Here is a 27,372-nt window from a genome sequence, read left to right as displayed (position 1 = left end):
AATCTTTGTTATGCTTCTGAAATCAGTCCCAACAATGGTTCGAGCATAAACATTAATTAAATTTCGTGTCAAATAATGCTTCAATTTTTATAGAAAAATACAATATCGCTATTTTGCGGAATTCAAAGAACGCGAAATGATCATGTTATTAATATTCACCCTCGAGAGTGAATAAACGGTTATATTCACAACATGCTACAGAAAAACTTGGCGCATACTGTTCTTAAAAACTTTTTAAAAAAATCAAGTCTTTCACGGAGAAATGAAATTTGGATACCTACATATATTTTTTCGACAGAATAATTTTCTATATCATACTATTTTATAATTTATATTTTATCATTAATTTATATGATATTCTGTACGTGCAAGTTCTTCGGCACAGATTCTAATTAGAATCTACTCATGCTCACGGAGGTATTCTAAACTTCCATGAATTATTATAATTCAAGCGGTCATCGTAGGCCTTTAATATTTTAGTAAAATCTTACAGACTACAAAAACTATCGTTATACAAGGTTTCATAAATTGACAAAAAAAAATTCAACATTTTATTACGAAGAAACGAATTTTCTAATAAAACTAATCTACGCGATTCACAATCAATATGTTTCCAAGATTTTTCGTATTTTCAAGATCGATCAAAAATTATTTGCTAAAGCGTGGACAAAAATTCAACACTTATTTGCTTTTTTCACACATTACATTCACACCAAATACTTCGCTTACAACTATTCTAAAGTAATTCAAACACTATACATTTTAGTGTATATAATTGAATATTATATTGAATATAAAATGAAAAGATCAAGCGAGTTTTTGCTGTTTTCTGGCAAGAAATATAAGAAAGCTCACAATAACAATCTCGATCCCACAGAGCATGAAACAGTAAACATGAAAACGCCGTAAATAATAAACGATGCCAGTTATATAGTGCAGAAAGCAATAAATAAAACAATATTTTTATCGATACGATTTTGCTGCATTTGAAAAATGATAGATCAACATTGTTCTCAGATATTTAGAATTTTTATATTTCATTATTATTATTTCATATACGAATTTAGAAACAAATACCAACGAATTTCGGCAATATCCTTCCCAGGAAACTATTTAAACTTTAAATAATATTTATTATACATAACTTATATTCTACTATATGGAGTTTAAAATGATTAGTGAAGACAATAAAGTAATTAAAAAATAATTATTTCTACATAATTAAACTTCTTTTTATGTATTCATGCTTTGGAAAAATCTGTTAAACGTGTGTTAATGAATTTTTATATAAGAACAAGTCAACATTGCAAACTAAAATTCAATTAAATTAGTGGGGTGTATGGCATCGTGCCTTAAGGCAGATTGCTGGAGCTTCCCGTACCGTAACGAAATGTTCGAGGAGTATTAAATGTTCTCAAATAGATTATTATAAATAATTGTCTAATATTTATAATACTTATATAAACTGAATTGCAAAGTTGAAATCATTTGTTTAAAGTATATTAGAACTATAGTCAAAATTAAAAATTAAATCTGAATTATTTGCGATATACAAAAAAATTTTTTTTTGAAAAAAAAAATTGAAACAAAAATGTTTTTTTCCAAAATCAATTATTTTGTTAAGACAAGCATAAAGTTCTTTGAATCATTTCAATCGGACGCTTAGTTCTCTCAAAAACTGCAATTTTTTGCATATTTAGTTCCGTATTTTCGAAATGCCTGGGCCTGCTTTTGCCAAAAACTAATAAACACTTTTGCCAATCATTACTAATTGAATGTTTTTTAGGTCATTCAAATCAGATGCTCCGTTCTCTCAAAAACTCGATTTCTATTTTCTGCACTCTTTGCTTTTTATCTCCGTAACTTCTGGACCTGCCTTTGCCAAAAGCTAATTAGCACATCTCCCTATCAATAGGAATCGAATGTTTTTTGAACCATTTAAATCGATTGATCCGTGCTCCCGCAAACATGACTGAAAAATTGTATCCATACATACATACACACACACACACATTGTAATACTTGAATAAATCAAAAAAAAAATTCTCATTACGTTTATCTGATTAGATGGACTAAATTTAATAAACTATAAAATAGACAGTGTGCTTGTGGCTATGAATCCGGAAACATGTTGTAAAAATGTAGTCTGGTAAACATATTTTTAAATGCAATTGCGCTGGAGATTTTATATAATTTAAATATACATATATATATATATATATATATATATATATATATATATTTAAATTATATAAAATCTATAAATCTAATAAAATATATATATATATATATATATATATATTATATAAAGTGTATACACTTATTACACATACATAAATATGGTAGTATGTTTAACGAAAGATTTTAATTACCCGAAGTTCAAAGAACTTATACCACAATTAGCATCAGGTAAGACTAATTCTAACAGTACCATACCACTAACAAGAATGAAAAAGCAAAAGTTCCGCAACAACCGTGGAACTTTTAAAGTAAACATTAGTACTGACATGAAAACGCAATATTACTCCTTGCTAATTGGATTACGTAGCACACAGGAGAGGAAGTGTACAACGGTGACCACGCATACAGAACATATCGCTGAAATGTTTCACCGGACATCGCACACAAAACAAATTGTATTAGAGGACAAGTACCATTTACTATGCCGTGACAATAGCATATTTCAAATAAATTGAATGAAAATAATATATTCTTCGTGAAAATTCGAATTGTTCACAAGACCGGAATTGTTGGAGCGGAGTGCGCACGATTTGTTAAGGATTCTGAGTGAATAATTTTTTTTTATATCTGAGAGACTTTTTACGTTCCAAAGGTTTCTGAACATATTGGCACACTTTAGAAAAAAATGATGTATGAATGTGTGTGTTCGGATACAAATTTTTGCAAACGATTTCGAGAACGCGGTTCAACCGATTTCAATGATTCAAAACACATTCGATTCCAAATGATAAGAAGATGAGCTGATTAGTTTTATACCAAAAATAAGTTTTATTTAAATTGAAAATTAAATCTATTATTAGATAAGGCTCCCCCATAGGTAAGCGGTTAAGAGCGACGGGACTTGTTTCAGAGGTCCCGGGTTCGATACCCACTTCGAGCAGCTAGTTGTCAGGCAGCAGTGACAACGATTTTTACTTGAAAATATAGATAGCAATATGTTTCCAAGTGAAAATAACCCTTGCCCGGCATTGCTGCACCGTCAGCCTTATTAGAGTAATTCTAATAACAAAATCATCAAATATGGATGGATTAACCATTGGGTTACCATCTAAAAAAATACGAAGTAAGAGGAAGCTTCAGTCGAACTCATTCAGTTCAGCTCATAGAACGTAAGGTTCTGATTGCTATTCAAAAATAAAAACAAAAAAAAATTATTAGGAAAATCTTAACTGGATAAAGTCTTCTTACAGTGTTAAAAATATTATATTGATAAATTATAAATTAATGTGTTTTTGCAATCCTCATTTGCAATACTATGAGTGCTGGTGTAAAACAGAGAAAATATTTAATAGTTTCTATAAGATTAAATTTAAATTATTAGGCACATACACTTCAAATTTCCATGACAGTTTATATGAGATCTATATATCTATATATAACTTATTATATAAATTTTAATATTTAGAAATATCTGAGAAACATGTCAAGAAAAATTGATTTTATGATAAAATACGTAGGACAGAGATTGATTCAAACTAGATATTATACTAGCTACGAGAGAACATAGTAAAATATTTTTTATGAAGAAATTGAAAAAGAATCTTTTATAAAACTTAATAAATTTTATAACACTATCTTATTTTAAATTTATCTATATTATTTATTTATTTGAATATTAATTTATAGGCAATTATATTTTTTAGCTATAAACTGATCGAAAGAGAGTTTTATATTATTGCCAGAAAATCTAACCTGATAATTTTTTGGTGATACATAAAAATAGAAAATTTGAATACGATTAATTCATTTTTATAAATATAACTGATTTCCTAGTGATTTCAGCCAATCCAAATTTAATCCAATGCATCATTATGCCTTTTCTGAGCTTCTAATTATAAGTCAGCGTAAAACCGTAAATAAATCCAATAAAAGAGCAAAATACTTAAAATCCATTCAAATAATAATATATCATGTAGATAATAAAAAATATGTTTGAAATTTCTCTTGATAATGTTTGGTTGCATCATGCTGTAATTTAATCTCAAACAGATTGCATTTTGTCGAAACTAAAACTCGACCAGCTAAAGTTTTTATTTCAAAATCATTTCCGGAAAGCGCTACTCGCAACTGTTTGCTGATGTTAATTTTAATTACAAAAATATTTGTATCCGACTTTCGCTGTATCTGCAATTTAATTCGAAACAGTTTGGATTTTGGCAAAATATTCGGGTAATGAAAACTAATAAGCAAACAATGTACAATATCGTTGCAATAATGTTGGACGTGTAAAATCCGACGTATGTCGGACGTTGCAAAAGCAAAATGAGATCTTCTGCTCGAAGGATGGTTAACCGATGCCGGTTGCATAATAGGATATTTCCTGCACTCGGAACCATGCAATCATGTTAACAAGCTAAGTCAATTGCCTGTTACCCAAGCCCGTACATTATTCACAGAAAATTTATTGTAAATTGTTTCCGTGCAATTAGGTGGAAGTAATTTGGGGAATTTAAATTTGCAAAACAACAATTCGTAGAGTTCCGAAAACATGGTGGTAATTGTAGCTTAGGTTGGCACGTCTCCGCCCAGATTTCGATGATGCTAGAGAAAATAACGAAGAAACTGATAACTAACTAACTAAAATTAATTAACTAGTGGTGCATGGCATCGTGCCTTGAGGTAAATTGCCGGTACTTCTCGGACCAGAATTATATATTCTAGCAAAAAAACAGCAAATACTGGTAAATGACTAATAATAATTGTTATAAATATTTTTAAAGAGATTCTTATATTTATTCAAAACACTTAAAAATGTTTACATTAAGAAGAGATGCCGAATGAATCCATCTGAGGATATATTTCTTACGATTACAATAACGCATATGAAATATATGCATTCTTGTGGGGCGATACATCAAAAAATAAAAAGCAAAGATTTATAAATTTAATTAATCTTTAATTCCAAACGTTTCGACATTCAATTTAATGTCATCATCAGTGGATATTAACGTTGGGAGGTTACATCTAAGATATGTACACAACACTAGAAATTAGCACTAATATTTATACATCTAACTTCTCCACACTATGAATTTTTATCAATTTTTTGTGAGAAGTAAAAAGAAAAATGATAGTTTTATTTGAACAAAAATGTGAGTAAAATTAAGTAATTTCTGCCAAGACTTGTGAAATGTGCAAGCTCCGAGGCTTTAGTGCACTTAAGCCTCGGTCGATCTTAACAGTTTGTTAAGACCATATACTAAAACAAAAAAAAAATTCAACAAATAATCACGAAAAAACGATCGATCATTACCAAAAACTAATCAGGACTACCAAAACTAATCAGGCTTCCAGCTAATGTCCTTCCAATAATTTGTGCATTTCCAAAATTAGTTCAGACTTTTTGAAAACTAGTGGTGTATGAAATCGTGCCTTGAGGCAAATTGCTGGAACTTTCCGTACCGTAACAAAATGTTTGAATAACATTAAATGCTTTGAAATAGTTAATTATAAATACGGTAACATTGTATCATATTTATAAGCATTATATAAACTGAATTACAAAGTTAGAATTATTTTTTTAAGTATATAAGAAAGCTTTAGCAAGAATTAAAATTGAGATCTGAATTATTTTCGATATACAAAAAAATAAAATTGGGGAAAAAATGAATTTTTTTCCCAAAAGCAATTGTTTTGACAACACAAGCAGAAAGTTTTTTGAATCTGCTTAGTACTCTCAAAAACTGTCATTTTTTGTACATTTAGCTCTGTATCTACAAAATGACTAGACCCAGCCAAAAACTAATCAGCACATCTCCCTATCAATAGGACTAAAATGGTTTTTGAACCATTCAAATCGGTTAATCCGTGCGCCCGAAAACGTGGACAAAAAATGCGAACACACAAAACACCCACACATTAATATTTTTCGAGGTATGCCGTAATGTTCAGAAATTTCTGAAACGTGAAGATATACACAAAAAAATATTTTCGATTTTCGGCTCATTACTATTACTTATCCTAGGGGAACCCTTTCGACTCGGATGCCGCCGCTTTGGCGGCAAAATTCATACAAATCTCAGAATTCGCGAGTGGAAAGTGTTAAAAATGTGTTCAAAAATCGTTGTACTAAATTGGTAATCAACGACGATAAAATTAGAAAATCGTATTTTTTTAGCGAAAACATGAACTTTTTCTTAGTTAGGGAAGTCATAAAAACAATAGAAGCAATAAAGTAATAGCATTTTATTTATTACTTCAATGAAATATAATCGTAAGTATACATATAAATTTATTGGCAATTCAATTATTAACACGTTAAGCGCCACGATAATATCAGAAGTGAGAATTTTTACGTGAGCCATGGTGACTTCATTAGATATTTTTGTTAAAAATGTATCAAAATTTAATGTATCAAATCTTAAACTTATTCAATCAAAAAAAATCTGAAACCATATATGATTAATTGTGATGAAGATACTGCACATTTAATTCAAGAAATACTCTTATATAATGAACCTAAGACAACGGATACTTATTTCGGTTGTCTCCAGTATATTTTAAAATGCTACAGATCGTATTAAATATTAATTATCAGATGAAGATGAAACGAAGGTAATAAATGGTATATCTTTGACATCGTAACACAATAAAAGAGTTTCTATGATGCATTGTATTTTCAAACTGTCATCTTCGTATATAATCAATCATATCGCAACACCAAAATACCTAGTTAACTTTGCATCACCGTATTAACGTGACACAATCTCGTTATAGAAGTATATTACTGTAATGAAAACTTGCACAATATTGGCAACAATCATCAATCATAAAATTTCAACACGAATTCTTTGAGTTTAAAACTAATGTTCGTGATAACGAGATAAAGTTTTTTCTACAAACTCATTTCCGCTCAGCTCACAAATGTTTGCAATGGTAATTTTTAATTATAAAAATATTTGCATGTGGATATGCGATACACGTTGGATATGCGATTTAATTCAAATCATTTTACGATTTATCAAAGTATTTAATTATATGGTCAAAATTTTTGGTATTTACAATGCCAACTCATATTTTTTAAAGCATCTTAGTAAAGTTGAACTTTTATTATTATTACAATTAAAAAGCTCAATGTAATCGAGCTGATATATTATTAGTCTGCATATCCGAAAAGCGGTTTATTTCGAAAATTTATCAATATTTAGATCATTGGTCGGAGTCTAAATTTCAAAATTCTATTGTCTCAATTTTAAAAGTCGTTATATCTCAACTTATCGATCAAGTCAATCATTTACTCAAGTTTTAGCAACTTGCCTCGATGCCACTTACACCTATTTAATTGTTAATAAAATCTTTTCACTTGACAGCTGTCATCAGAAACTAAAACTTAACCAAACCTAAAGCTTTTGCTTTTGCATCACTTATGTTCCAAGTCCGACGAAAACTTAGGTTCAACAAAATTTTCTCGCGTTGAAAGTTAGTAGTGTGTAAACATTTTGTTCGAGAATTTCTGTCGACTTTCACGGTGATTGAAAAGTATTGAAGAGCACTTTGGTCTCGAAGGGATTTCGCAAGAGTTTAAACGGAGTTGGCATATTGTTCAGGATGCGATGGGAGAAGATTTATGAATGAAATATGATATGGATGTTGAACATTCACCGTTCTATAAATAATAACAAAGTTCAGAATGTTGACGAATTTCAGCCAACGACCATATAATCCCGAAACACTGAAATATATAGGAGATAGGGGATTATTTTAAAATCGAACATTTATAAGCGGAAAGTAATTTAGTACTATGTTTCGTATATATTCATGAAATTTTAAGCATTATGGAACTCAGTTTTGTGTACATGCCAACTTCAATATACTAAATTAAGTAAAGTTTTAGTTTCATCAGATACGGAGCAAAAAGGGCCAAAAATGGCAATTCAGTTTAAAAAACATTTTCTTTGAATGGATGAAAAATTGACTAAATTTCTGGGTAAGCAAATCTAGCAGTTGAGGTCATTCAGAAAATAGGGTATAAAAACAAATATAGATATTTTAACTCTTTCGGCTCGAATTCATATAAATCCCGGAATTCGTGAGTGGAAAGTGTTAATAATGAGTACTAATCTTGTGTCCATTTTATTTGGGTTCCGTAAGAAGATTTTTAATTTTTATGGATTACTTATATCAATGTCCTTATAACAGAATGGAATGTGCAATCAAATGTCCATGACGATTTCGACCGAAGAATGGATCAGTCGACTACAATCGTTTTCAAAATTTTCCAGAAGGTTCCCAAAATATCAAAATTAATAATGTCAAAATTAATAAAAAACTAGCTGTAAGTATAATTCTGTCTTAGGACATTTAAGGCATCGTGCCCTAAGGCAAATTGCTGGAACTTTCCGTACCGCAATTCAAAATTCGAGTAATTAAAAATAATCAATAATAATCAATAAAAGTTATCAATGATTTGAAACTTTTAATAAAATTTCGAACCATATTAAATCATTCTATCTTAAATCATTCATTTTGAAATATTTTGAAAATTCTGAACTTTTTTTTCAAAGCAATCGTACTGCTTTAACTGCATAAAGACGAAATATCGAAGCGCGTAAGCGCCGCGTCGCCGTCTAACGCGTAAACATTGATACGAAACCCATAGGAATGTAAACAAAATTTTTACTTATTGTTAAAACCTCTATAAAATATCTGATAATTTGATGGGCATATGTCTAATGTTCATTTTTGGCCGCCAAATGGCATTTTTTTTACTTTTTTTGTTAGATCTCCGAAACCGCTAGATCTGCCTTCATGAAAATTTGATCAATTCATCATCTTGTCAATACAAGTAAAATGTTTTTTTGAATTATTTAAATCGGACGCTCCGTTCTCTTAAAAACTGAGTTACCGTTTTTGGCACTTTTTGCCCCGTATCTTCGTAAAAGCTAGACCTGCCTTCACCAAAAACTAATCAGCACGTCTCATTATCAATACGAATCGAATGTTTTTTTAATTATTCAAATTGCTTTATCCGTGTTCCCGAAATCGTCAACAAAAATTTGTATTCGCACACACACACATACACGCCCATACACACACACATACATCCATTTTTTTAAGGTATGTCAAAATGTTCAGAAACCTCTGAAACGTAAAGATATGTAAAAAATTTTATTTTCGATTTTTTTTCTATTACTATAACTTGCCCTATGGGAAGTTAATAAGTTTTTAAACATTTTAAATAATAGTAAAGAAAGTTCCTTAAGGCACGATGCCATTCACCACTAGTTTATTTATTAACATTTGAATTTTCTTAGTAAACATTTAGTGGTCGTGAAATTTTTGATTCACATATATTAAAAATAGTTATTTATAATATTTTAATACATAAAATAGCTATAAACGTTAAAAGATTCTTACTTATTTAGAAAAAAAAAATTAAAAGTGATTCAATACATTTTTAACATGCATTGGAAAGTCTTCGTGAAATGGATATCATATTTTGTACCAACAATATTTCTTAATAGCACTTTTTTATATTATTAGCAAATTTATATCTTGAACAAATTTAAATTTCATGCCCTTGTTATAACTATTTAAAAAAAACAAGTTTTTGAATTCTATTATGATACTGAATTCAACTTTTTACACAACATAGTATAAACTTGCAAAATCAGATAATTATTTGCCATGAGGTTATTTATCATATTTCATACTGAAAATTTAGTACTATATTGCGTATGTATTCATAAAATTTTGAACATTATGGAACACAGTGTTGTGTGCATACCTAAATAAATAATAAAAAATAATAAAATTATTTACTTGAAGTTTTAGTTTTAGTAGATACGGAGCAAAAAGTACCAAAACAGGCCATTCAGTTTTTTCGAAAACGGAACGTCCGATTTGAATGATTTAAAAAAACATTTTCTTCGTATGGACGGAATGAAAAATTGACTATATTTTTTAACAACTTCTTATATAGTGGAAGCAAGATTATACAACAGTAAACTTCTCTATATTATTATTTCTATTTTTATATATGATTTAAAAATAATTGTTCTCTCATATTTTTATATGAATACAAGTTTTTAAATCCTATTACGACACCGAAGTCAATATTTCCTCGTAACACTGTATAAACTTGTGAGATCAGGTAACAATTTGCCAAAAGTTTTCCTTGGGTAAATGTCACAGAGGTCGTTTATGTTTGACAATTTGTTATACTTGTTGAAGTAATAAAACTCCTATTTTCTACACATATTCGTTTTCTTTGGCTCCTATTTTGCATATTCTCATTTAAACCGCCGTAACGGTAGCGCTTCTCATATCATTTTGCTGCATATATGATAATGCCGCTGCCGCTCTTTCTTTCCTAACAAAAAAGTTGGAAAAAGAAGGATCGCGCCGCATCAAAGGCATCGTCTCCGCGAACGCGCACGTTTGCCGCTTTATTCCCAATTGAATCTTTATAGTTTTTTAGTAGTATTTTTTGTTGTAATTTGTATCATATTGTGGATGAGAAAATAGAGATATAACAGGATGCATTTATTATTCGCTCAGGTCAATTCTGCAATGTTATAATAACTCTAAGACTAGTGACATGTATGTCGAACCGCGCACATGTTTACCAAATTTTGATACTTGCTCAATTTTAAAAAGCATTTGGAGGTTATAAACCTACTCTCGCACTGCACAGAGTAAAACGCACTAAGAATTTTATCGAGAAAGATTTTAGCCGTGATTTGTCATCGAATTTTTACGAGAAAAATTCAATTATATATGCAATATATTATATAGACATATAATCTTTGAAATGCAAAGTAATTTTTGCCAATTTTTCACATTGTGTATTCGTGGGATGCATAGGCAAAAAAGGCGTTTGTAGATGGAAGTGGCCCACTATTTGGGGACAGGCAAGGGTCACTTGAGTAATGGCGTTTTTTTCCTACAGAATTGTGTTTTTATCAATTATTCAAAGTCTTATTTGCATATTTTTATCACTTAAGTCATCATGACTCCTAAAAAACAAGCAACTCCTCAAAAAATGGTGAATTGTGAAAAATTGATTATTGCTATAAAGAAAGTGAAAATTATTAAAGTATCGAAGCGTGTTGCTTCTGTTGTTACTACTAATGTTTTATAATATAACATGAATTATATTTTACTCATTTGCCGAGCATTAAGAATTATATTTATATATTACATTTATATATAGTGGTATCCCACTTTACAAGCGACTCCTCAGTTTTTCGTTTTGCTTCATCATACGAGCAAAATTCGAGATACGTGCAAGTACATCTAGGGTTTGGGCTAGGTGTTTGGTAATACGTGCAAGTGAGAGGCATAAGGTCAATTTATGGGGGTACGAATAGAACAGGTTCATAATTCTAGTATCAATTCTTTTGAAGTTATAAAATTTAATTCATTAATATTAATATTCAAGTTTAATATAGTTTATTGTTTTTTTCCCATTTTGTTTTTAGTATTTTATTATTATTATAATTTGATAAGCTCTAGTTGATACGCCACTGGAGGCAACCACTAATTTGTAATCAACTATTTTACCATATACTTGTCAGCATTCTCTGCTTAATGTAATAATATACATATACTGATTGCAGAATAAAATTGAATAAAAAAATTAATATTAATGTTGTGCATTTATTCGTGCAATGGGGGATAAAGTTGAAAAGTTTGTGGATAAAAATCACCTCGAAAAAGATGCGACTGATGGAACGAATTATTGTTGTTTCAATATATTTATAAGGAAGAAATTACTTTGAGATACGAGCAATTTGACGTGCGAGCGTATATATCACACACATTGTAAATAACGTAAGTTATTTAACGTTAATAATCATTTATGCAGGCCTATTGCGAACAAAATTTTGTTTGTCTTTTATTTTTTGTCGCGGTTTATTTATAAGCAATATAAATTGGACCAAATTCAATAATATTTATACAACTTTCCCAATTACATTTATACAACTTGTAATGAGAAATAATTTATTCCCAATTATTTCATCAGAACTTTCAAAGTTAAATCAAAGGCAAACTTTCGACGAAAGTTCCTCATCTGAAATTATATTTCAAAACCAAACTTCACCGTGAAAGCTTTTACATTTGCTTCTCGGATATAATATTCGATGACAATTCACTCATTCAATAATATACTAAGGGTTTTATGAAGGACACGAGTTTATTCAGGGACGCATGGGAAAAAAAGATTTGCTTTGCGTGACCGCGCAGGTTTCCGAAGCCATTAGAAAAACACGGTATCATCGCACTTATAACAGCTGTTGGGTGAGTCGGCAAACTGACGGCGGCCGTCTCTCTTGGTTAATGTGCTTATTTTTTATCTGTCCGGTAATTAATTGCACTTTATTATACCTTATAATTTTCTTTCACGATTTATATCGATGCCAGACTAGACAGGCATCATTTTAACTTGTGATTAATAGACCATCGAAGTAATAAAGACTGTCTCTTTCATTCTTAGTTTTAGTTGGTCCTATAAAATTAAGACTCAATATATCTTATATATATAAAAATGAATCGCAAAATGTATTGGTAGGCGCATAACTCAACAACGCCTGGACCAATTTGGCCATTTTTTTTCTTGAAATGTTCGTTTAAGTCCAAGGATCGATCTTACGATGAATAAAAATTCGAATAATTGCCGGGAAAACCCTAAAAACAGCCCTTCTCTTTTTCTCATACAAACGTTTTCTAACTAAAACGTAGAATCAATTTAAGCTTTAATTTTTTTTATATTGTGTAAATAAATAAGGTGAATTAGAGAATTTATAAAGGTAAACTGGTGGACAGGTAAATTGGAGGTTATGTAAAATGGTAAAGAGAAGAACTGGTAGATAGGCAAACATGTAGACAAATAAATAGGTTAACAGGTTAATTGGTAGACATGTAGAACGGGATGTGAGGTAAATTTGTAGGCCGGTAAAATGGTAGATTTATAAACAGGTTGATAGGTAAATTGGTAGACAGGTAAATTGGTGAAAAGGTAATTTGTTGGTCAGGTAAATTGAAGGATATGTAAAATAGTAGACATAACAACTGGTAGATAGACAAATAACAAAACGGATAAACAGGTAGTACCAATAAAATTGGTAGACATGTGAAACGGGTTGATAGGTAAATAGGTTGACTTACCTGTAAATCCTTGGTAAAGTTACTTGTAAATTGATTAACAAAGTTTATAGGTAAATTTGTAGACAAATTGTTGAATAGATAAATTGTTGAACAGATAGTAGTAACGTTAAAATAAATGTAACAAATACACATCTTTGTTCAACTTTTTAATTTAAACTAAAACACGGCAAAGCGTGAACGGGTACAGCTAGTTAAATAAAATTTATATCATTTTTTACTATATTAAATATGTGATTATCGTGTCAATTGTTAATTTCATATTCATATTCATATTACACATTTTATAAGTTAATATTGATATAAATATTAATTATTGATATAAATATTAAACATTTATATCATTTTTTACTCTATTAAAAATATGACGATAATGTCAATTGTCATTTTATAGGAAAGGTAGGGCGGAGCACAAAGACTATCGAACTATGTTCATTGAAATTTTCCAAGTAATTCCTGGCTATAAAAATTAGTTTTTTTTATTATTTTTCTAAAACTTGTCATCTGTTTCTTTTTGTCCCAGGGTGTGATAAGAAAGTATAGCTAGGGCAAACAGATTCAACATCGTTTTTTTTTGTTTCAAAAGGATTTTACGTTACATTGTTTGCCCTATATGACATACAATTTTGTTTGAAATATTTTTCACAAAGATGTTATTGTATATAATCTTGATCTGGTATTTATAAAGGTATATTTATCAGTAGAAGTCAGTTGAGTTTTTTTTACTATGTTCCTAAAAAATAATTTTAAATAAATTTTACGTTACTTTGCTTAGACTATGTTAAACACAAATTTCATGGAAACATTTTTTACAAAGATTTCATTGTATGTAACATTGATCTGGTAATTTATCAGAAATATTCATCAGGTATTTTAATATCTATTTCTTTAATTTAATTTATCTGTTGTAAAAATGCTTTTTTAAACTTAATTTACATTTTAATTTACTATTTTTTATTGTTTACACCTCTGCCAGGGGAAAGGTTCAGTCGATCATTTCTATCCCATCCAACATGCTTATATAAAGATTAAATAAAAATACTGTTGAATCTAATTTAAAATTAACAATACATCTTATAAAATAATGAAATAATGTTTACTTAAAAATTTCATCAAAGTCTCGTAAACTAAACAACAGTGCTCACACCAAAAAAACTAACAACGACAGAAAATTGGTATGGTCATCACAATTAGAGATTTATGTACATACAAATTTCATCACAAAGTTAAAAGACAATGTTTGTTTCGCATTTTACTAAAAACCCAGATAGTAAGAAAAACTCATAGAAGATCAAAAGTAGTTCTGATTGGGTTCCATTTCTCAGGGCATTTGTTGAGCTGTAATAAAATCTTCTTCATGCCTCCAAATAAAAAAAGCCTTACAGGCACTGCTGCAACATGACATCACAATTTGAAGTAATAAAAAATTTTAACATGGAAGAACAACTGTGCCTGCTAATAAACTGGTTAAAACAAATGCATTAAAGTACGAAAAATATTAGTCAATAACCTGAAAGTTAAAATGTTCATAATATTACAAGACAAAAATATAGTATCTACAATGTTTTTATATTTGAAGCAGTGCAAAATAGTATTGGTATTAGTATTATTTAATATTGCATTTTAGTTTTTCTTAATATGACTCCTGAGCAATTGTTGATAACTTTAGCAATTATTTTTCTCACTGATACTGGCACTAAACAATGATTCCTAATTAAGATATATCTATATGTCATCAACCTAGACAATAGAAGAATAGAAAGACTTGAACGGCAGTAACAGAACGTTAGTCACACAAAAGAAAATACTGAGAATAGAGTAAATGAGAAATTACTGGTCTTTTATAAGATAATACTTGCGAATGGACAAAAGATATGCGTTTTCATATTCTTGAAATCATCGGATAAATAACAAGATTCTTCAGAGAATTGAATAATAAATCATTATATCTGCTGTTAGTCTTTAGATATCAGCACACATATCCTTATAAAAAATGCTCTTTTAGTTAAGTTATAATATATGATGATTTGAGTATTATGACAAGTTTTTTTTTATAATTTTCTTCAATTTAAAATTGTCTTAATTTTAAAAAAAATTTCAGCTATCTTACCTATTCTTAAAAATTTATTAAACTTATCATGTTGAAGTTTCTACCACATTTAAATATTTATATAATTGCTAATTACGACATCAACGAATGTTGTCTATGTATTTCTATTCCTGGCGACCCCCGTATGTAATTAATTAATAATATATATTAATATGTTAACATATAACGTACGATGGGGCAGAATCCCTCACCTTTGTTTTCGGGAAATCCTCGTAAATATCCGCGCAACGGGTTAAGGGTTCAATTAAAAGCTCGTAATTCATGCGGGATTAGATCTAATCCTTCTGGACCATGGCGCTATATTAATAAATCTGTTGCACGAGCCGAATGTTTATATCGCAATTAACATTATTACGTGACCGAAAGAGAAAGGGATGATTAAAAATGTGGAATTTTACACACTTTGATTGAATGGATCGTGATTAATTGCTTCTTTCATTAATTATATTTTGGAGGACATGGAAAGGTTTTGGAATAAATTTTAGTAGTCATGCTCAATAATCGATTCTAAAGGTATTATTTTTTTATTGTAATATATTAAAATTAATTTATTATTATATATTAATATTACAAATGTATTTTGTTAATCAAATCGACCTAAATCGCATATATATTATTTATATTCTACGTTTCATTTAATTTTACCAGTTTGTAATACTATTGAAATTAAAAAAAAAAATTGTATTGTATTAATTGTATGCAAGGATTTAAACAAGAATTGGCTTATATTCAATAACAACTGAAAACTGACTTTCGCCTTAAAAATGCATTATGTATTCTTCAGCATTTCTGCTCCTCTCAAATTTTACTATTTATATATAACTATATTCTAATATTTTTATACCATAAAGTTATGTTATTATTATTATAAGAATATTATCATTCACCTAATCTCGATTCCATCCGACAAATTAAGATCCTCAGTTTAGTGCAAGTGACAACCCAAAATTTAATGCTGAAAATATGATTTTAATAGGAGCCATAAATCAGAGTACACTTGCCTTATAACATTAGTCTGTTAAATTATAGCTATTTTAATAAAATATATCTTAGCATAAGGCATAAATTTTATTACTGAAAACTTTGCTGTCATAGACGATATCTGGAATTACGCCAGCTTTCTCATTCACTGTTATAAATCATCGATTTTTTAATCAACTTATTGAATTCTCACTGGGTAAATAATCAAAGACCTACTAATATTAAGGTTTTGCTGTAATATCTAGCTATAAGTAGATTGAAAACTGTTATATTTTTAATTTATTGCTCTAATAAACGTGATCGTTATTTATTAAAAATTGGCAATGTAAAAAATATTGAGCATCACGCATCTTACGTTATGAGTAATTGTAGTAATTTATTATTGATTGTAACTGATATATAAAATTATTATATTTTTTTATGACTATTGTTTACAGTAAAAGCTATTTCTCAATTTTATCCTGTACATCTGTTACAATTATAAGAAAGTTACAATAATCAATATCAATTCTGCGTTTTTTATCTTTTTTTTGTGTGTCCAAGTAAATCCGTTGCACTGGAAATGAATTTAAATGTTGAGAGAACAGTAACAATCAATACTTTTAACTAATTGTTTTAATAATTATATTAAAATTGTTTAAATTAATAGATGTTCTAATTTATCTTTCGGACCGGATCGCTCCACCGGATCCTTCGCGCGTCTTTAATACGCAAGTGTTGCGCGATGTAGGTCAAATTTGCATCTCCCGATAGGAGAACTAAGAAAATATGTTCTTGAATTACCCTAGAGAAATTGTAAAGATCTAAAAGCCAAGTTCTAAGCATAAGCTTCGCTGAGCACACTCATATTATACAGAAGTTTTCAATATGAAAAGATGATGTTGGCTTATGCTCTATAAAGGGAAATCAAGTATCATTAACATGCGTCTCCGTTTTAGAAAAGTATTTCAGTAATATATATATATATATATATATATATATATATGTATATATATATACAACATACAACTAAGTACACATAACATACTATTTATCAAAAACATTTTTGATTTTTCTTCGTACACCATTTACACAGATATTATTACTAAATATCAAAACAAAATAACTATATCAAAACAGATGATTTTTGAATTAATTTGAAATAAATTCAATAAAGTCTTAAATTAATTTGTGATATTATAAACACATTGTAAATTGCTGGTCATCGTCTACGAATTTGGCCCTCTGCTAATATATGTTCTCTGCGTTTTCGTTCAGAAATTAGGTTTTTATAAAATATACATTTAACTTAGTACTTGCGAATTCCATTCCATATTGCTTTTACGATATATTTTTAGTATCCGAGTTTTTCACGCTTGCCCGATAAATATCTATCAGTAATTAGTTTCAACAAAACAGTTCACAATGAAGGTTGCAAAAAGAGGTGAGTGAAAGTACGTGTGCGGAATGTTTCCTAGATAATGTGTTTTTCGATAAAAAACGTACAACCCGAAATTTAATTTTAATTGATTTAGAAATAATGTTTTAAATGGAAATATATTACACTATATACAAAAGTTCATTTTCTGTAACATCAACGTGAAAATTAGATTTTTAATTTGGAATTAAGTTTACGATAATATTAAAATGGTTTATATATGTGTGTATTGGAATACATCCAACTAAAGATTTGTTTTATAGGATTTTTTTTAACATTTTATTTTTAAGGATATATTGAACATTTTGCGAGCAGTTTTTGAGATTATTTAAGATGATTGAAGCTCATTGTTTTTGAAAATAAATTAATGTCATTTTTTTATAAACTTCGATATAATATTACTTACTTCTCGAAGAAGCATACAGGCACTCATTTAAGGATTTGTTGAACATTTTGCGAGCAGTTTTTGAGACTATTTAAGATTATTGAAGCTCACTATATATATCATTAATGGTCCATAAAATGTATACATAGTTGCAAATTTATTGTTTGCATTATATTATATATTAATCAATTTTTTATTAACATATTCACAGCATATTATTTATTTATTAATTCGATCAATTAACGACAATTAGAAATAATAATATTATTTAGACATATGCACATATAATAATATATGTGCACATATGTACACAAGCACATATGAAATGTCATTATATAGATAAGTACCTATTATATGAGTTTTCGCTATACATGTTGATGAAACTACAGTTAACATAAAACTATTAATTAATTATTATATTGAAGTGTTAGGATTGATTAAGATTTTTTAATTCAGTTGTTGTTTAAAATGAGTTGACCAATTTAGTAGTTTTTATTTGTTTTATTGTTTAATAATATGCTAAATATAAACAAAAAGCTAATTTTTCTAGATTGCTATTTCTTGATCTTGTAGAGAATGGCCTCTACAATTATAAAACATACGATATCTTTTCAAATAGTTTCATTTAAGTGTAATTTTTAATTATTAATAAACTATTTAAATTAAATCAATTCTAAAATTAAATTACAATATGGTAAGTTTTAATAAGTTGCCCCAAAGCACGATACCATGCACCAATAGTTTAAGTGTAATTTAGTGAACAGAAATTTATTCAAGTACGAGTGGTGAGGAACTCTGATTAATTAGATATTGAGTGGGCTGTAAATTATAAATATCTTGTCACCATGAGAAAAATGAATGAAACAACTATTTGCTTTACGATATATATTGATTTTTACTCTACAACCTTCTTATGTCAGGTATTAATAAATACAGGTATTCATATATTTATACCCCCTACTCGACAGGTCCCGGGTTAAATGGAAAAAACCTGGTCTTTATAATAATACTGATGAACAAATATATTGCAAAAATAAAAGCAATTTACTATTATTTCATGTATATTCAATTATTAATTTATTCCATTATCTCTTCCAGATGTTTGCCTTGTTCTGGCCGCTGCGACCGCTGCGATTCGAGTGGGCAGTGTCTGGCCGAGGGCGACGCCGTGATTCGGGCGATCGTCTTAGCTGTTCAGAGCTGCTGCTTGTTCTTCGTTTTTGTCTTGGCATCGCTAGTTTTCTATAACAGAAAATGCAAGGTAATTGCACTTAAACGACCTCTGTTTCAAGATTAGCGCTTAGGATGGCAAATTAGCAAAACTACGAATTGCACTTTGTGGAGAGATAATTAGTTTTACGAGATTACATCTTTGCTTCGCTCACTTTTGTTTAGTGGTTGAATAATACCTACCGCCGCAGAACAACAAATTCAGAGCAAATGTTAATGGGATTTTAGAATAATATAATGAGATGGGTTTAGAATGTTTTTTAATCATGTCGAAATTATGTCATCTAGAAATAAGATATCCATGTATTGAATTAATTAAATGCAGTGGTATTTCTATTGAATTTAAGGAAAACAATGTTTCAACATATAAAATATATTATAAACAATGTTTTTGTACGAGAAGTCTCTTATCCAGGCATGGTTAATACATATAAAAGCGTTATATAGATATTTTGAATTACACAGAAATCTAAAGAGGCGCCATTTGAAGTCTGCTGTATTGTATATGTAAAATTTGTAATTTTAATTTATCAACACTTGAATAAACCTAACAATAAATAGGGCTAAATATTTTTATCATCATTTCATACGATGACACATATATATATATATATATATATATATATATGTGTGTGTGTGTGTGTGTGTGTATTTGTGTGCATGTATATAACGATCAATGTCTTATTTCTTTGCAGACTATAGTATCTGGAATGTGGACTTTGTTGGAGACAATACTTTTAGGAATATTTTTATTATATAGCACTGTAAGTATTAACTATGTTAAATAATGTAATATGCTTAATTTTCAAATCAATTTCATGCTATTATTTTATAAATGATTTAAACGTTAATTCAATTATGTACATTTTTTTATTATTCTAACTTCTATTCCTTGATAGATTGAACCAGCAACTTAGCCAGCTATTCGATAATGCAGTTATTTATTAACTCTATATTTTATGAGCATTTTATTTCAACTATCAATATTCTTTGTATTATCGTATCTCTGCTTTACGTGCTATTACTAATTAATAGTTTTTTTATAATTTGCGAGATCAATTTTCAGTGTTGCATTATAATCGAAAACCATATGTCCATGTATTTTAGAGCTTTAATTATTTTCCAAATTTGAAATGAATTTATCTATTTTAATATAAAAAATGAGTTACAAATTACAGAGTTACATTCATTCATTATGATGATACATATTCCAATTGACTTTTCTCTGGTACTTCGGTAGAGAGGCCTTTTAAAAGATATATACATTTGTAATATATTTTTTGTATATATATAAAATTGTTAAAATTAATCAGAAAATATTATAAGAAAATTTAGCACATATTTATAATTATAGTGTATGTCTTTTTATAATCTGAGGCATTTTCGTATTTATCACTCTTGTTAAATTTTTTTTCTTGGGGCGGTAGATCAAACGCAATTAGTACGTGGTTGCTAGTTAAGTTTTTATGTTAAATGGTATATACTTTGCCAAGCACAATAATCAAAAACATTTTTTTTTGGAAATAGTAAATGGTATAACAATTTATGATAGACATGTTTAATATAGTAAAAAAGGCATAGAATAATTGAACCAAAACTATTATTAAGTTTATTCATTCACATATCATCATTTGGAAACATTTGCTTAGTCTTCAAGCTTATTCAAATTAAATGACAAAAGTGTATAAAGAGACAAAAACCTATTTTAATATACAGTGTATTTACTTTATCAAATTACTGTTTTTAGTTTTTGTTATAATGATAAACAAGAAATATATAATCTCATTACAAAGTTAAATTATTTTGACTCGGTTCAATGGTAATGTATAATAAGAGTATATGACTATCTTCCTATATATGAAGAGTATATATGTGTATCTAAATATAAATCTTCCTATCCCGTTAAAATTTGCAATATCCTACTATTCAACAATATACATCAATATACTTTTGTATTTTCTTGCTTACAAATAATGTTAATAAAATATCATGATTCGTATATAGTGCTTTTTGCGATATAAATCTACATCTATATGAACATCAAATACACAATGGGCTTTAGAGTCGTGGTCTTTGTAATTAAAATCATATTAAGAAGGAAAACATCACAATCATTGATTGTTATCAATTGAAAATCAATATTCAAACTCATCTAGAAAAATTTATTATTAAATCCTGATGAATTATTGTTGATAGCATACTGTGATAAACGTTAATGAAGATTATTTCTTTTGAAATCAATATTAATTTAAAAAATAATCTTAAACTACTTACGTGCCATTGTGTTTAGGTAGGAATGCACTTTTTCTTGATTAAATTGTAATAAAAATGCATTATGCAACAATTAATGTATATGTAATATGTGCAATTAACTTATATGAAGTCTACTTCAATAGAGTTGTCTATTATTTAGTTATATTGAAACTTATTATATTTGTGAAATTTAGGCCATATAATATATACTTATATACATATATAAGTTCAATATTTCAAATGTCCTTTGCACTTGATATTAAAGAAATCATTCCTGAATTATTCTGTTTCAGAATTTCATCTAGGTTTGCTTCTAAGAATATCTTATATATGTTCAAATAAATCCACTCACCTCTCTGATGAAGGCATCAATTTTATATTTTTGAATAATTTTAAAATTTAGAGCAAAAGGTAAATTAACACATCAAATGAAACTCTCTCGCGTATCGGTGCAAAATACGATCCATAAAAGAAAATCTCTTCAGCGAGAACTTCTGACATATACTGCAAGAAGTTCTGAGTTTATTGTAGAAAAGAGCATTCATTTTATGAGATAGAAATCAGTACTTTTTGTAAATAATATAATTTTGAAGGATGCTAGTAATGGTAGTAAGTTCGAAGTAGTTTTTAGACTATAAAATCACGTACTCATATTCTGTGATATCTAAAGCTCAAGGCAGAAATTTTAATCGAACTTTCGTAATTCGGTTGGAAATGCATAACTAGCAAGACGATATTAAATTATTCTATTTATTTATTTATTCATTCAATAATTCATACAAAGACATTTATATATATATATATATACATATATATATATACATATATATTTATACATATAATCTGTATAGAAATTTTGTTTATTTTACCTTATTTTATATAATTTAGTACTATGGCTTTAATTCTTGAATCATACAAAATTTTATTACTACTTCTCCATAAGTGAATAGAATAAACATTTTTGAAAACGGCAATTTTATTTTTAAAAGTGACTATTAACCTTTTTGCTACGAATGACGTCTATGGCTTACATCTACATTACCTGTGTGTATGGATGTCGTCCAAGGACGACACAGTACGCTGTTCTCGTATAGGAACGATACTCCTGCGGAAAACACACTTGTGGCGAAAGGGTTAAACAGCAAATATTCATTTATAATTATCTATGTATATAAGTATTTCATATATGATCTTTTCTTACAGATATTAATTCGGTTTTTGCCAATATCTGCTGAAAGGTGCCTAGTGGAACCATGGTGCCGGGAGTTGGGCTTCGTCCTATGTTACGGAGCGATTGTTCTGAAGTTGTACCGACACCTCATAGAATTCAGGACGCGAAACACTCACCTTTGTGTCGTACCAGAAAAAGACTTATTGAAATATCTTTCTGCAATGGTAAGTAATAAAATCATTCCTTTTCATTCATATTTATTTCATGAAATATGGGATATATCTATAAGATAGAAATTTCTATTTTAAACTCCGAACAATAGTTTCGACAACTTGTTAAGTTATCATGTTTATTTGTATGTTTTACCATCTGTGATGCCATGGATTAATAATGTTTTTATATGTTATATTAGGATAAAAATTTTAAATTGATTGCCACTGAATGAAGGCTAAGATACTAGCCAAAACGTAAGGATTTTAAATCAAGTTTTGAAAACTGTCATACGATTCTTATTGATGTAACGCCGACTTTTTAACTCATATTAAATATATTTATTATCAACATCAAATTCAAGGCAATAATTCAAGATTATATATATATATATATATGTATGTGTTTGTGTGTGTAAATATATAGACAAATAAAAAGCATTTCTTGCTAGGTTTATTTATCTCCGCGAGTAAATTGATATAATCAAGCTTCATTTATAACGTTTCTAACGAAGGTAATTCAAACACCATTTCATGAAAATGAGAATAAAACTTGAATGCGAGTATTTTGTTGTATAAAAATATATATATATATATATATATATATATATATTTTAATATATATATTATATATATAATATATATATATATATATATATATATATATATATACGAGGTCTGTTCAAAAAGTACCCGGAATTTTCGTTTTTTCAAAAAAATATTTATTTATTCGTCTACATTAATGTGGTCCCCTTCAAAGTAGTCCCCCCCAGATATAATACACTTATGCCAGCGTTTTTTCCAATTTTCGAAGCACCCTTGATATTCACTTTTTGATATGTCCTTGAGCACTCTCAGCGATTTTCTTCAATCGAGGAAAACCGCCGTCCTTTCATGGGTCTCTTCAACTTTGGGAATAGGAAAAAGTCACACGGAGCCATATCTGGTGAATTTTTGCACTTTGCAACACTTTATTTCATTTTTTACGCAAAATTTAATACAAATTCTTTGACTTTTCAATTCTTCCATTGTAAAAATCGCCGAGCTCAGAAAAACACGTCGAACCTTAGCGACTACCACAGACAAAGTAAACAGTGAATATAACTGAAAATTTCATCATACTTTAGGGGCATGTATACCAACACAATAAAAAAATTTTGACAATCAGACACTCCAGACCCGCGAAATTTAATTATTAGTAATTCCGGGTACTTTTTGAACACACCTCGTATATTAATAGGGTGTCCCAGATCTTGACGTCATGTCTAAACGGGGTGATAATATTATGAGCTTTTAAGCGCAATTTAGAGCTTTGGTAAAATTATGATCGTTTTTGGATTATTGCGGTTAACTTTTATTAATTTCGTTAATTTAAACTTTGGAATCATAAACGTGAATAATATTTGTAGGATTACGGGTCAAAAAATATGCTAGTGCCTCATTTTTTCAAGTATTAAGACTTTTTGTTGATCTATGAAATTGAAACTTTTGAAATTGGTCAACTTTGATAGGGTTTTTTTTGGGCAAGTTCCATCAAAAAGTGGCAATTTAATCAGAATTTTAGAATGGTAAAATACTTGTTGAATTTAGTATTGAAAAATTTGGAGTAAAAAAATAAAAAAATAAACTTAAAAATAACACAATAAGCATATAGATTTCGCTCACATTCAGTTCAAATGTTTCTCTCTACTTGATGATGACATGATTTTCATTACAATCCTACTTTTTTATTACTTTAGATTTAAATTTATTTACTGTAGCATGGAATACCAAAAATGAAACTTTTTTACTAAAAATTAAACCGATTTTAACTTGGTTAATTACCTCTACCCAAGGATAAATATTAACATAAAAAATGCGAGCAAAGAACATGTAATTAACTTAAGTTTATTTGTTTTTTCTTGATTTTTTTTTAAATATTAAATGATAAAGTCTGCATGAAATCGAATACTCTCCAATTTTCCGTCGAAGCACGATTTTGTCTTTCACCCTTTGCATTTACCAAATCAATTTGCTATTATCATTTCGTTAAATTAATTTTGTTTATGGCTCGCTCTTCATAAATATGTAATTCTAAAGTATTCCAGGCGATTTTATCGCGCATTTCATTTAATGCGTGCGGAAATCTAAAAGAAATATAATAAACAATTTTATGACAAGGGCAAGCCGCCCTGTTTCGGCGCCAGTCGTAAAACTTTAACGCGCGGAAAAATTACTTATTCACAACGGCGAAAGTTGAAATCTACTTACCGTCCTGTAAGGAATAAACGTGATCAATTACCTGAAAAGGAAATATGATTATCTCATTACAAACCGCGTGTTGCTTGTTACTTTTTTGCAACAACTTTTCCGTGTAATTGAATTACATTTAACGTCACTTTTTTAAACGTAGGCGCCCCTGAAAATTTTCGCTTGGAAGGAAAAGTTTTATTGTGATTTATTTTTAGATTTTACTTCTTGTATATATGAGAATCATTAAATTTTTAATCTCTTAATTGATTAATGAATTTATTACGTGTATGATATTAGTGAAATAGTTACGTTTTACTTAAAATATTCTTATAATTTGTTCAGCCCGCTAGACTTACTTAGCAAAAATTAATTGATATTCACAAAAAAGTTATCTAAGAAACTAAGTAAATATTGTTAACTAAGAAATGAGTAAATATTGAGAGTAATTCAATCAAGATTTTTTTTAACAAATATTCTAGTCAAAATCAATAAAAATCAATTTTTAAAAAAAATCATTAAAATTCAGTTTTAAGAAAAATTTATAACTAAATTAATTTATCATTTGAATTAGTAGAATTTAATATTGCTTCGATATACTTTTGAATTATTTTTCCTATATTTTATTATAGCACTCATACAAACATAAACTATTAATCCATCCTCTACGACCGTCGTCTATGGACGACTACCTGTGTGTACAAATGTTGTCTATGGACGACATTCAGTGTGACAAATTTTACTTTGATATTTATTACTTTGTGTTAAATTATCGTAAATTGTAATTTGTTATTGTGATTTTTAATTTTCTAAGAGGTGTATTTTTTATTTTGAAATATATTTTTATTTTGAAATGTCCGGTACTAGGTGCCACTGTTTAAAATCATATTTTTTGATAGCAAAGTTTGATTGATAGTATTAATTATTTTTCAGTAAAGATTGCGGTTTTGTTAATTTAATTTGATTTCTAACTTTGTTATCTAACATAAATCATAATTTAATAAACAATTCGTAAAATATTTTTTGATTTATTTATAAATAACCTTAGGTGTCCGCCACTTGGGGACTTCCCCCTATTTGTTATAAAAGACATGGCTTTTTATGTAAGATATCACCGTGAATATTTTTGCATAAGATATTACCGTGAATATTATGAATATTATTATATTTATCATAGTTCATTTTCTACAGTTGTCTATAATTTTGACTATATACTGGTAAACATATAGATAGGTTATGAATGGAAAACAAAGTTTACTTTTGATTTTTGCGCAAAATGAGTAAATTAACACAAAAATATGAAGACGTGAAAACAGAAAGAAAATATATAATCAACAAATGCAATTCTTGATCTAAAAAAACAATTACTCCTTCGAGAATTGATTTACCGTCTTACTGCTTTCGATGCAACCCTTACTCTCAGTTCCGTCTTTTTCGAGTCATAATGAATTGAAGAACCTGAGAATGTTAATTAATCTAAGTCATTAAACGAGCAATCTATTTCCGTGTGGTCTATTGATATTGCAGTGTGATATATGTAGCATTCGCAATTATATCTTTAGGTAAACACAATCTTAGTAGTGCAGGTTCCATTCACTAAACTTTATCGATGTATAGTAGACGAACAACGCGTCAAAGACATAAGGGCAAACGTCAAAACCACCAAGTCAGGCAAGTTTGTTCAATGAACAATACTTCCCTGATGTATGATGGAGAAACTTGAAGCATTCTGAATTACTTATATGAGCAACGCTTGTCTCATATGTGCCATGATTTAATTGAAGCGAAATTGTTCGAATTAATTATAAGATTTATTACTATATTTTTATCAGGTACTTTAAGAAGGACATGCATATGTTTAGTGTAAGACATCACCGTGAATGCTTTTACAAATAGTTCATAATAGTTGATTTTCTACAATTGTTCATATACCAATGTGTATAAATATGAGTAAAATTTCATTTATAACTTTTGAAATCTTCATCTATTTTTGGTATCAAAGCAAATCACCGAGAAGAACGAGAGCAGTATGCGTTGGTG

General features: G+C 28.6%; 1 protein-coding gene across 1 annotated transcript in view; it reads left to right on the top strand.

Annotated features, from left to right (window-relative positions):
• LOC113366928 (probable G-protein coupled receptor 158) overlaps positions 1–27,372 on the top strand; it is a 156,657-nt gene that overhangs the window by 25,527 nt on the left and 103,758 nt on the right. Inside the window, 3 exon segments of the mRNA XM_026608570.1 lie at positions 19,339–19,501; positions 20,166–20,234; positions 22,927–23,118. Coding sequence (XP_026464355.1) covers positions 19,339–19,501; positions 20,166–20,234; positions 22,927–23,118 — 424 coding nt within the window.

This window comes from Ctenocephalides felis, unplaced genomic scaffold, assembly GCF_003426905.1.
Source record: "Ctenocephalides felis isolate EL2017-DRISC unplaced genomic scaffold, ASM342690v1 CF-g0.4_SCAFFOLD_01170, whole genome shotgun sequence".
Lineage (NCBI taxonomy): Eukaryota > Metazoa > Arthropoda > Insecta > Siphonaptera > Pulicidae > Ctenocephalides > Ctenocephalides felis.
Note: the sequence above shows the minus strand (reverse complement) of the source record. Positions and strands in the feature narration are given on the sequence as shown.